Here is a 12,892-nt window from a genome sequence, read left to right on the forward strand (position 1 = left end):
TTGAAACTAATGCCAGGACAAAGGATGAAATGAACAAGTAAGACTACAGCTAGGTTATTCTCAATGGATTTTTTTCCTACTTACAAAGTCATGTTTTATTTAACAAAAGCCCCAAGATATAGCAGAGTCATCTTAGTTTATTTTCTGTCCCAATTTACTCCTTTTTTTTTTCAGCAGTTTGAATTGATAAGCAGCTAAAAACCTAAGCGAACAGTGAACATCTGAACATCTGGGAAAATCAACTCCCAGAGGTACCTCTCACCTTAACAAGTATTTCCTGAGTTTGAGTGTCATCCTCACTTGTCCCTCCATCATGACTTTTTTCCTTCAGAGGAAAAGTAAAGAAAAGGTACAAGCACTGCATCAGAGCAGCTGGAAGTCCAGATCCAATCATGGTCCACATAGTTCTCTAGGTAAGGAAAATAAAAATCAGTCCATCCAGAAGCTGACTGCAGTTTCCTTGTGTTTTTACACACTGAGTGTAGTCATGGCAGACCAAAGAACTACTTGAGCATTTCACCCTTACCAAGGACACACAAGCACAGCAGTCTTATAGTACTGCTGCACAAATCCACTTTGCAAAACTAAACACATTCACCATGTGTTGCTATAGCTGTTCCCAGGACTTTCCACTCCAGCTGAGCTACTGCTTTGACAGATACTTATTATGTCCTGGCTAAGGAGACCTACAGTTGGTGTAACATTCAACCTTGAGAACTAACTATCAGCTAAAGCAGCAGTAAACCCAGGGACAGACAGTGTCCCCTTTTATCATTAGTTCACAGGACACCCTGCAGCTCTAGAGGGCTTCTATGCTAAAAGCATGAATTCACCATTCCCTGCTTGACCCAGCATAGTGGCAATTAAGCTATAGCACCTTTGCTTCTGTGACATAGTGACTAATGGCACAAACATTTCTAACTGTATCTTTTATAAATGCAAGAGATTCTCTTTCTCCACAATGTTTCCTAATACCATATTTCTTTCCATCTTTACTACTGCTGTGCCCAGTTGACAGAGGAATCCCAGTGTGCCTGCTTGGCATGCAATAATCAAAGCAAAAATCAGCATCAAATCAAACAGAAGAATGAGGCTTTTGTGAGTATGCGTGGTACAAAAAAATAGTGATGTCTTAAATCTGTGAAAAACGCAAACCTCATCAGGTTCTTCACAACCAACTAAATACAATTTTATAGAGCTCCTTATGACACAGAACATGTCCACTAGAAGCTGACAGTAAGATTTTATTTTATCTGTATTTGAATAAGAATGAGACAAACTACTCAGCTGAATGTCAAGGATAAATGCACCCTGATGCCTGTCAGAAGGCTGAGCTGCTGATGCCAGGCTGCATTCAGGATGTCTGTATAAGTACAGTTTGTGAAATGCTTTGAAACGCTTCAAAATGAGAGGCTGTCAGGCTGGAAAATCCACCCACAGCATTATCAGACAGACACCGAAAAGAAAAAAAAAAAAAAAAATCATCTGCCTGGTGATCAAACCAAAAAGGGATCTGAAAGCATAGGGCACTTGTTTCTCACTTTTAGAAAAGCCTGAAATATAATCCTGGTGGTGTATCCTCTAGCTGACTGTATACCCTGGGCATGTTGAAGCACAAAGTGTTGAGGATAACACAAACTTTATGAGACTTGGGTGTTCCAGTGTTGGGATGGCTATCCAGCTTCTCTGGATAAAAACAAAACAAATGACACAAACAAAAAAACCCCACACAATCAAAAAAGCCCCTTTGTAGTAATTTTTCTTACCAAGTCAGTCTGTGAGAGCACATACACAGATTTCAGGAGCAAATGGACATCTTTTGCTTCCCCCTTCTGTTGCAGCAATCGGTCCAAAGCCAGACGAGCTTCCTCTGTTAAAGCAAAACCATCAGATTTCAATTCCTCAGTGAAAGATGAAAATGTTGCACCAGTCTTTTCTTAACACTTCTGACAAATTTTAATAAAATTACAGTACCGATAGTCCACTGAAATTAATAGATGAACATAACAGGATTCTGTTTCAGGCTTCAGTCTGTTCATGTAAACTAAGTAAGTGTTTCATACTGCGAAGCTTCAGTGGTAAGACCAGCTCAGTTCATGAAGTCTGCCACCTGGGCAGTGTGAGGAATGTATGGCAGCCATCAAGAGAGCCATGTGGGGCTAGCAGCACTTTTCTCATTAAAGATCCTCAGAATATTGTGCAGCCTACTCTTTTACTTCATGGCTTCAGTATTATACCTTCTCAGCCACAAGAGTTCCAAATCCAAGGTCAGCATGGCATACAAGGCCAGATCTTCACTGCAGTTATCCAAAACCAGCGCTAGCTCACGCCTTCTAAAAGATCTGGTTTTCTGCACCTAGGGTTTTCCCGTTCCCTTTATTTCCCTGATGGTAAGCATAGAGGACAGCTGAATGATAGCACATTCCCAAAAAAGTAGATACAGTGGATATGGTATGGGATCATTACCTGCAGGCTTGCCATTGAGGTTCCTCTCAATTTCTTTTGTCAGAAGCTTGGAAACCTCACTGGCTAACAGCTGAATGTTGGGGAATACGATTACTCCAGCAGACACTTCCCAGGCCTGAAATCCAAGTATAACTGTTAAGTCTTTCTAATACAGCAAGACCTTGGTAGATTGAGAAGTACTAATAAATATAAATAATCATAAAGGTAACATTCCCATGCAAAATTCTCTCCCTGGCTTGAACATCCTTTCTATGTGGAAAGACCGAGAACTGGGGCTGTTTAGCCTTAAGAAAAAAAGGCTGAGAGGGGATCTTACTAATGTCTATAAATACCTGAGGGGTGGATGTCAAGAGGATGAGGACAATCTCTTTTCACTGGTGCCCAGTAATAGGGCAAGGAATAATGGTATAAGCCAGAACAGTGGAGGTTCCACCTCAACAGGAGGAGTAATTTCTTTACTGTGAGGGTGACGGCACAGGCTGCCCAGAGAGGCTGTGGAGTCTTCATCTCTGGAGACTTTCAGAACTTACCTGGATGTGTTCCTGTGTGGCCTGCCCTAGGTTACCCTGCTTTGGCAGGGGAGTTGGACTTGATGAACCTTCCAACTGCTTCTTGTAACTCTATGATTAAAAAACCCAGGGTAATACAGGATTCCCAGGTTTCCCTAAAACTGAACTATTTATTTCAAGTCCATAAATTTATAAAAATCACAGGACAAACAAATAAATAAAATCCTTTTGGTTTGGGGTTTTTGGTTGGTTGGTTTGGAGTTGTGTTTTGGTTTTTTTGTTTTAATATAAACAGAATTTTTCTGCCTTTCAGTTCTACTCTACTCTGGGTGTATAAAGCATATACATCAGTATTTCTTGGCAGATAGAAATAATCTTTGTTGCAAAGTAAGGAAACAAAGGAAAACATGGGGAAAGGAGATGAAAAATATTTTGCCCAATAGGGATTGGATGTGATTTTATAACAGTATGAGTCTTCTAACCTGTCTGCCCATCTGAGATTAAGATGTAGCCTCCTAGGCCTTGAGTGAGCACTCTGCCTGGCTATGAATTTACAGCATTACAAGCCAGTTTCCATCATGAGCATAGGTCAGTTGTAAGAAAGGAAAAGATGCACTTTTAAAGTGCCAAGATTATGACAACAAATATTAATGATCAGGATTTTTAAAAACATCCTATGCTATAATATGCACCTCTAAGTAGAAAGATATAGTTCTAAATGCATGCTCACTCACGGAAAACGAATTTATAGACAAGTTTATAAAAATCTATAAATAAGTCTGCAAATTACTTGCTCAAGATTGGGTAAGCAATTCAATGCAAAACTGATAAGAGGAACAACACCAAGACTTAATGGTTCCACGCTCTGACACTGACAAACAGATTCCCTCTCAAATGTTTCTGAGCCTTGACTTGGGAAAAAAAATACTTCAAAAGCAAGAAAAGAAATATTCAAGTGGACTAAAACTGTTGCATCCATCTGGCCTCCACAAATCAGATACCATTACTTTTATGAGAAACATCTGATGCTCAGCTATCAATAAAACACCTACATTTTACAGCATTGACCTCTGGAACTCCACCCAACTCTTTTTTTCTTTTTTTCTGCTTACAAAAGCACTGAGATGCAATCACACAGAGTGTTTATTAGTTAGTTTTCAATCAATTAGCAATATTCAAGAAAACCTTTCAGACTTTGACCATAAATTATTTTCAGAGACCTTCAGCTGCAGAAGCAAGTTCTACTAATACTTTCACTTCTGATGCAGAAGTGGGGGAAGATCTGTAAATGACAGAAGTAAAGTGAGCAAACACAATGAAGAGAAACCCACAACTACTTAAGAATATACTGTATTTGCCATTAAGCTATACCCTTTTTCACAAGAAATCATTGATAGATCCCTGCCCCTCAGCCTCAAAGGGAAACACTCTCTGAATGCTTTGAAAAGGATTTTTGTACTCACTCTTCTGCTAACTGAAAGAGAAGGATAAATTTTAGAAGTTGACACCATACACAGCAGAGAGCAGTAATCAAAAATTCATAGCAGTGTGAAAATATTAAGTACTGTGAAAATATTAACTAGTCCATCTCTTTACAGACCAGACCAGCAATGTTCTGACTTGATTTTGTAGGTGATCTTCCTCTCTAGAATATACTTTGCTTTAACCATATCTACTCAGCTCTATACTCATCTTTGAGCCTATAAAAATTTGTATCTGGAACAATATAAACTTGACTGCCTTCAGGGGAAAATCAAATAAAATTATACCAATGTAATGTGATTTTCTTTCTTCCTGCTAAGCTTGTTTCTGCATGTTTAGGGTTCTGTGAAGTTTCCCATGTCTGCTGTTACCATCTCTCCTTCCTATTCCATGCTTCCTGGAGAGATGGTGGCTCAAAAGTCATCCATCCATATAACAGAACAGCCCCATACTTTCTGAGGCTCCAAGAGGGAATATGCAGAGGGCACATTAAAATGACTCCCAGTCTAGGCCTCTAATTACATTTTCCTCCAACATCTTTTCCTTCCACATGAAGAAATATGAGTAAGAAGCCCCCATGCCCCAGCTAAAGCACCCTAAGACAAAAAGACAGAGATGCATAGGCATCCATGTGATCAAACAAGGAAAGAAAAAGCAGATGAAAACTCTCTAAAGAGGAAGAAGACTTATGCAGAGTCCCTTTAAACAGAAGGCAATGAGGTAGTTTCTGTAAGAACTCCCTAATATGTACAACTCAGACTGAGATATGTTTCCCCAAGACAGCCCAGGGATTTGGCAGAAAGCAGAAGGCTTTTACATGAAAGGAGTAAAAGTCATATGGGGATTATACAATGACTCAGAACTAAAGAGTCATATTCTCCACAATCTATTCTTAATCAATGATGGAAGTTCAAAATGCTCTATTCACACATCTGAACCCAAAAGCCTACAAAGCACTTCAAATGTGCACTGATACATCTAAGAAAAGTAAAGGGGATGAATCTCTTAGGGGAAAAATCAAGTGTTAAACTAACAAGAAATTCACTTCTCCATTCTGAATATATTCTGTAGCCAAAATATCCTTTAGAAATTTAAAATCTACTCTTTACAAGCATTACTGCAATTCAGGAAATCCCTTTTCACAACCTAAATCATGTGTAGTTCAGTCCTACAGAAGAGAAACACATGATGGATATGAATAGGCACAGCATTGTCAGTCGTTTTGCAATACTCAGCTTGGCTCCTGGGTTAATAGCTGTCTTTTGGTCCACTGGTACTGAAGTTTATTTCTCATGTGTCATGAGAAATAAGCAGTTTCCTTCTTTGCTGCCCAGTTTTTAATTCCTAAGACTTTTAGGCTTTATAGCTTCCATACTTTGCTTAGTTACAACAATGTCCTCAGTCCTTAGAAAAATTCACTCCAATAAATTATCTTCACATGGAAGGCATTCTTGCTATTCATACTTGGGTAATGATCAGCAAGTCTAAAATTGTCCTATATAATCTCATCTCAGCAAGACTTGATTGCTTCATATTCATTATATGTTAACCAAAAACTAAAACCACAACAGAACTCAAAGAACTTGGTATTGCAATTTCATTGTAAATTTGAGGCAGAAAAAATTCAGCCTAAGAAAAAAATACCTGCAATACATGGCTTACAAGACTTGGAGGGAGAAGTTTGGAGACACTATATTTAACAGCAAAGCCTATCTTTGTTGGGATGAATTTATATCCTCAAAGCATTAAGGATGTGTATTCTGCATGGAGTTTCAAGAGGAAGGAAGACAGGAGGTCTGAAAAGAGTTCCATGAAAAGCAGAATAGTTGGCTCTTGATCGATACAAAAAGGTTTTGTCTTGTTGCTGTGATGTCTTAGAAAAAAAAACAGTGACCCGTTCAGTGGGTACTCACTTTGAAACATGCCTGTTTGTTTCATCAACATATCCCTTGACAGGAATAGAATTTAGCCATTCATGAAAGTAAAGCAGTGCTCCCCATATACTTTTCTCAAGTTAACTTAGAAGGGTAGTTAGACAAACAGACAAGAAACTGTTTCCTAAGACTCCCAATGGAATAAAAGTAATAATCACCTCAACAAAGTGATCATGCTTCAATTAACTCCACTGTCAGTTTGGATGATCACTGAACAGATGGAGGAGCAGAAACTTGAATTTACAACTTTGGCATCTGCACCAAAGCCAATAAGGAGAACAAACCTTTAAGAAGAGAAGAAGAAAGTCCAGAAGCCTTTTCTGCTGTTCCTCTGGGATTAGAAATGGAGCCACCTGCTCATACTCTACAAACTGTCTGCCTAGAGTCTCCCACTGGAGGGTATGGTTCTGGGTTATCTTGTCCTTGCTGTGAGAGGGGTCTCCCAGCAGTTCTGTGTTTTCTGCATCATCAGGGCTTTGCTTTTGCCCTCCTGCTTTGCCAGATGAATCCTCCAGCTGCCACGCGAGTTCAGCTGCTTTGTCCATGCTGAAATGAGAACTGAAATTAAAGGTAACCATATTACTTACAGTTAGTGTCATCTCTTACAAGTCAACTGTCCCATGAAACTAGGGATTGGCAGTTTTAACTTTTGGAGCTGGGGAGTTTAGAAGTATGGAAACACTGACAGCCACTGAATCTTTTCCAATTCTGCCAGTGAAGCAGTCTGTTCCTGCAGAAGAGCATTACTACCTTGCCATCCCAACAGGCTCTCACCCATGAGAAGTGTGTAGGTGCCACATGACTCACCTGGGTTTTCACAGAACAAACTGGTAAACTGTACAGGAAATCTGTATTCCAGACCCAGCTGTGCCACTGAGCAAGATCCTCTCCCTAAACTTCAGTGACCCCAACTGTAAAACAAATCACAACTATCACCATCATCAGGTCTGCAAAAGAAGAGTACTAACCAAGAGCCGGGTTACACATTTCATTGAGTATGGATGATAAACTAAGCTGCACATCTCTGATGCAATCCCCACCTAAAGTAAGGCTGAACCAATGGCTAGAGCAGGAGCTGTGTGGAAAAGCCAAGTATTCCCCACATGAGTGCTGGCCCAAAAAGGCAGCAGCATTCAGCTCTTCTATATTGCAAATCTATAGTTCTGTACAAGAGGTAGTTTTTTTCTCTACAAACATCACAAAATGTTTTGCCATTCCTCTGAACTGAAATGGATATGCCTCAATGAAGGACCAAGGTGTTTCTAGCAGCCTCATTTCCATCAGATTGAATCTGCAACGGGTCCACCTAGCAACATAGGTAGAGGAATCCTTTTGGTATCTCCATCTCAGCCCTAAGTGCTCTCATTTACTTTGCAGCTCTTTTCAGCCAGAGTCTTCTTGGAGGTCACTGTCACAGCTTTGAATCCACAGCAACCCTGCTGCTTTGCCACAGCCCTCCAGGAACTCACCCTGCTAGCCAGAGTTTAAATAATGACAACACATCAACAGAAATTAACCTTCTGCAGTTTCCATCAAAACCAGCCATATGCTTATTGGTGTCTGGGATGTCATTTGACTGCTGAAAATATGAGACACATATTATCATAGTGTGGGCAGGCAGCTGGGGAGTTGTCATCAAGATAAATATATCTCATTGCTTTAGTTATCAAAAATAGCATCTTTTAAGAGCCTGGATGAATTTTTAACACATCATTACACTCCCTCAAAGAAAAACACCAATGTACTTCCATTTCTAAGAAGTTGGTTCTTTCTTTTTGATTGTTTGTGAATATAAATGCTCAAAAGCAAGCATAGCTAAAAAAACGAGTCAGATTTCCTGCACTCCTTAAAACAGTTTTTTAAAAAATAATATTTTAGAAATTTAGAAATTATGAGACAACACTAGTGCTGTATTTGGGATTCTCTTGCTTAGCCATCTATCTGTTATGCAGCTCACATCCTGCCCACTCCAAGCCAGATGAACCAGTTTCACTTCCACGCTCATGCAGTAGCTCTATACTGGAGAGGTGAAGGGGGGGAAATTATCCTGTCACTGCACATCACACCACCTGAAGCAAGCTGGTGGTCCCAGCAGACACATATCCTTGGATGCAAATGCTGATCCACCACACTCCAAGTGGCTTCTCATACCACAGTCTATACTCCACCCTTGGCTAGCAGCTGGAGGGATATAAGATTTTGATCAGTCTCCAAGGATGTCAATCTAGAACTTTTTAGCTAAGCAACATTTTCTGTTTCAATGCTCTTGTCTTTCTTAGTTATTTGTGTTAAGACAACACAGCTCTGTGAGCAGAAAAAGTGTGATGAGTGTCAGCACGCAGTAAACAGGAAGACACGGTTCCTCATGACTGTATGAGAGTTACAGTTATCGTATGTCATACCTAACCCTGGCGTAGGATTTTGGCCCACTTTAGTCATCTTGAAGCTGTACAGTGTGTTGAGAAATCCTGGGTAGTCTTGGATAAGTTTCAGTGAGCATAGTTGTGTTACTTTCTATCAAGACTGCTCTCACACCTCAGATGGCACCGTTCCCTTCCTAAGGGAAATATCTTACTTTGGAAGCTACTCTGCTGAGTCTAAATCAATCCTAGGTAACAATTCACTCCAAGGGACTACATTCACCTTAGTTATTTGTATAGAGAAGCCCAGATGAGGAGACTGGGGCATGAAGAAGTCAAATAAAGTGCCTACAGTGGCTTCAGAAGGTCAGTGACAGACCAGTCAATGAACTGCACTGCACGGAATGGCACTACAATTCTGTTCATCAATTTTCATGCTTTCTATAAATAATTTACTTAGCAATCCTCTCTTGGAAGTGACACAGCTAAGGTAAGCAGGGATAATCACAAAAAAAGTCTTTATTGTAAGTATCTGCAAAAAAACATCAGATACTTGAGTGTACATGGAAACTTTATTCTTCAGAGGCACATGAAAGCTAAATAAGGATTGCCTCCTTACTTACTCCAACTGTCTAGACATGAAGATGCATACTACACCAAATATCAGACCCCTAGTACTAGGACAACCCACTTTTAATATTCTTTCTCCTAGTAGCCTTTTCTTGAATATTAAAACCCAGGATTCTTCTGATTATCAAAACACACAGCTCACAGCACCCCAAAAATCCACTCTTTATACCCCCTTCCTTCCCTTGGCAGCCAAGATAAACCTGGTCAGTAAGCAGTCAGACCAGTCATTCATTTTAAATTATAAAAACAGGGATTGCTCTGCCTCCCCAGGAAAGCTGTCTGATATATAACAGACCCAAGAATTAGAAAGCATTGCTTGTTTGTTTTATGAACCATCTTATCTCACAAATTCTAGTTCTCTCCCAACTAATGACAAACTCCCTCTTTGTGGCTCACACTACTCTGTTCCCACAGGACATGGCAGTACCTCAGAACACACACTGAGCCAGGCATGATCCATCTTCTACTGTCTTACCTCTGTTCCCCCTAACCACTTTGGGTCTTCCTCCCTGAGCTCCCTCTGCCTTTCTTAAATTACCTACACCTATCAGCTCTAGGTCTAATGATCATGCTGGAAATCGTTCATGAGGAAAACTTAGAAACACCACGAAAAAAATTTACACTTTGATGTTACTCTATTTATCTTCTCCAATATGAGGACTGCAATGAATTAAAACAAATTGCAAAATTCAATATCCTACACATTTTTGCCAGACCCATTTAACTGTAAAATCTACAGGGAAGGTATTCTCTTTCATTAAGTTTTGGCACAGTGCTTTATACAATAGAAACCTAACCCATCTGCTCCCTTGAAATACAAAGAGCTAAAATGTACAAATATCAAAGGAGTTTTAAAACAATTACGAGTTTAGAGAAGGTTGATTACTGTTCAAAGAACGAAACCCATCCCAGTAGGACACAACCCCTACTTTTTCAGTAATATAAATAACATTTCAGCTTGTTTCAGGAAGGTGCAACACAATTACTACCAAAGGAGCTGCATTCATTTACTCCAGGACTTCAATTGTCCAAGCATATTTTTACTTTCTGAGTAACTCTAAGGTGGACAGGGCAGTTCTCAAGTACAGCCTCACAAGTCATTAATTCAGTTTCAAAGACTTAACTGGATTTCTCTTTATTTTTTTTTATTTTTTCTCTTTTATTTTATCTTTATTTTTGTTCAAAGAGCATCTTCATACAGTCCAGAAATAGCTGCAAAACTGACTTAGGCTCTCCCTCCTTTACACCTTATTTTTTGCTTTCTGTTTTAAAAAGTAGCTTTGAAATATCTAATTGGGCACAGTTTCTTCTCAGACTTGCATATACCGCTATTGCAGCCGAAAGAGATGCAGGAATATTGGGTTTAATTGCTTTTGCAATGTGGCCCTCCTGGAAGTAATGCCCCCATTTCAAGTGCAAACAGAATGCAGAATGCTTCTGGTCAGCCACGAATGATACAGTTGTAACAAACTCAAAGGAACAAAGCCAGGGCAATTCTGATACCTCAAAACAACAGCTCACTAGGTAAGGACATGCACTGAAAACAAACCCAGCAAGTCTCCACCAGCAGCAACAACACCCCTTAGATCTGGGTTTCTATTATCGTCCCTAGATTTAACGTTGTAAGCAAACCATTGCTCCTTTTTCCTCCTTGTGCTGCAGTTTAGGGTGAATTTGACTGAAACCTTCACTGTTTGCAAATGATCCTAACACAACAAACCAGTTGCAGTATCCTCCAACAGTTAATAGTCTGGTCCTTTTGCTTTCACAGCAAATCTCAACATACCTGGTGTCCTAGATTCAGCAGCTCCTGGTGAAGTCAATAACCACATCCAAAGAAATGAGTTACTGCCTCTCTGCTACTCCTGCATCTTGGTGTATGCAGAAGCTCCCTCTCTGCTCTTTAAAATTTCCCCTGTGAATCACCTGATCAGCAGCTGCATTCACTTCCTGGGGAAAGCAGAAGAGCAAAAAACCCCATGCTCAGGACCCACCAAGCTCCCAAAGCAACTTAAAACAATTTAGTTTATGCACAAACCTAGCAGGCATTGCATGCTTCTCCCTGGGTCAAGAGTAACCAAGTATTTCCCCCTATACGATATTCACAAAGGGGTGTGTGTAGGGGTGTGTTCTTTGTTTCATTTTGGTTTTAAATTTAAGATTGACCAAACAACTACAGGAATACAGTACCACAAAGATTATGCTCTCTGTGAAACCTGTGACCAAAGAACAAAAACCAGTTGTAATCCTTTCTCTAATGTAGTACCTGTACAAGAAATACATTGGTGTGCTGAGAGGAATGTTAAGCCCTTGATCTTTCTACTAAAATGGTCGAGGCTCAGACCAAGAAGTAAACGAGCATTATAAACTCACAGGCAACACTAAGATGCCTACATTAGCTACAGGGCTGGAAGAGAACTGCTTCCCATTTGTCTAGTTGCTTTTTGTTCTCCCTAATAACACACTCGAATGGCTTTATAATTGGTTTTAAAAGGGAGGTTGAATTTAAATATTTTTGCACAGGGAAATTCCTTAACTGCTTCTCCCAGAGAATTTTTCAGTGACCTTGAGAATCAGTGGGATTCTTCTTCAGGTGACTGAAGCCTGAGGGGATTTTACCCTAGGTGGTTAAAGCCATCTATTTTCTTTTAACATCTACATCTGAAACAGACATACAGTGGGCTTCCTGATGCAAGGACCTGGAGGCAAGGTCCACCATCAAATAATGTCCTTTTTGTCTATTCGTAAACTCTCTTGTTTGCCACTCCAATCTCCACATGCAGGTAGGAAAACCTCTTTTCTTGCTTTTACAGTGATGATACCACCCCCATTGAGGTATCTGAGTTATTTTAATGATATGGCTAGAAGCACAGCAATTCTCCAGCTTGAGGATTGATGTCAGCTACTGCAGGTTTCTCCTAAACCACAGCTTGCAGTCCATTTCCGTTGCATTCCGTTCAGCAAATGGGCTGACTGGTTACACCAATAGTGAACACATTCTCTGGAAATTACTGTGCAGCTTTCACTGGCAAAGGGGCTGATAATTCAGCCCAACTGCAAACCCAGGTGGGCTGGAGTTTTGCCAAAAAGCCTGCATTTTTCCCTTCAGCAAGTTTCACTCATTGTAAACATAAAACACAAATGCAGCTGATTTTGCTGAGACAACACAATTTTCTGCTGCATATTCATAACTTTCAGTCTATTAAAAAAACATTTAAATGCATCATGCCCCTTTCAACAGTGCAAAGTGTCCAAAATGTGAGCTAGCTGCGGGGGGTTTTATCACACTTTGTCTTTTCTATCAAAATGCAGCTGGTTTGGGGGGTTTTTTGTTTGTTTTGTTTTGATGTGGTTTTTTGTTGGGTTGTTTTTGTTTGGTTTTTTTACAAAAAGAATGTTGATTAAGAAATGTTCATCAAATAATTTTTCATCTCCTTAGCATCATAAAAGAAGCAGCTCCATTTCCTTTTCCTCCTCTCTTTTCAAAGACAGAGCAGAAACTGACAGAGAG

General features: G+C 39.9%; 1 protein-coding gene across 4 annotated transcripts in view; it reads right to left on the minus strand.

Annotated features, from left to right (window-relative positions):
• WDFY4 (WDFY family member 4) overlaps positions 1 to 11,425 on the minus strand; it is a 133,828-nt gene extending 122,403 nt beyond the window's left edge. For 2 of the 4 annotated variants that reach the window (XR_011726795.1, XM_071748784.1), the window contains exons 1-6: positions 11,168 to 11,425; positions 7,199 to 7,302; positions 6,676 to 6,949; positions 2,467 to 2,581; positions 1,767 to 1,870; positions 263 to 409 (exon numbers count right to left, since the gene is read on the minus strand). Coding sequence is in view for 3 of the 4 variants with exons in the window: in XM_071748784.1 (XP_071604885.1) it covers positions 263 to 409; positions 1,767 to 1,870; positions 2,467 to 2,581; positions 6,676 to 6,936 (627 nt within the window). In the remaining variant the exon portion in view is untranslated. The remainder of the gene's footprint in view (positions 1 to 262; positions 410 to 1,766; positions 1,871 to 2,466; positions 2,582 to 6,675; positions 6,950 to 7,198; positions 7,303 to 11,167) is intronic. The other 2 variants (XM_071748783.1, XM_071748782.1) reach the window with 2 other exon arrangements.
• Positions 11,426 to 12,892: the final 1,467 nt, after the last annotated feature.

The sequence above is a fragment of the Heliangelus exortis genome, chromosome 7 (assembly GCF_036169615.1).
Source record: "Heliangelus exortis chromosome 7, bHelExo1.hap1, whole genome shotgun sequence".
Lineage (NCBI taxonomy): Eukaryota > Metazoa > Chordata > Aves > Apodiformes > Trochilidae > Heliangelus > Heliangelus exortis.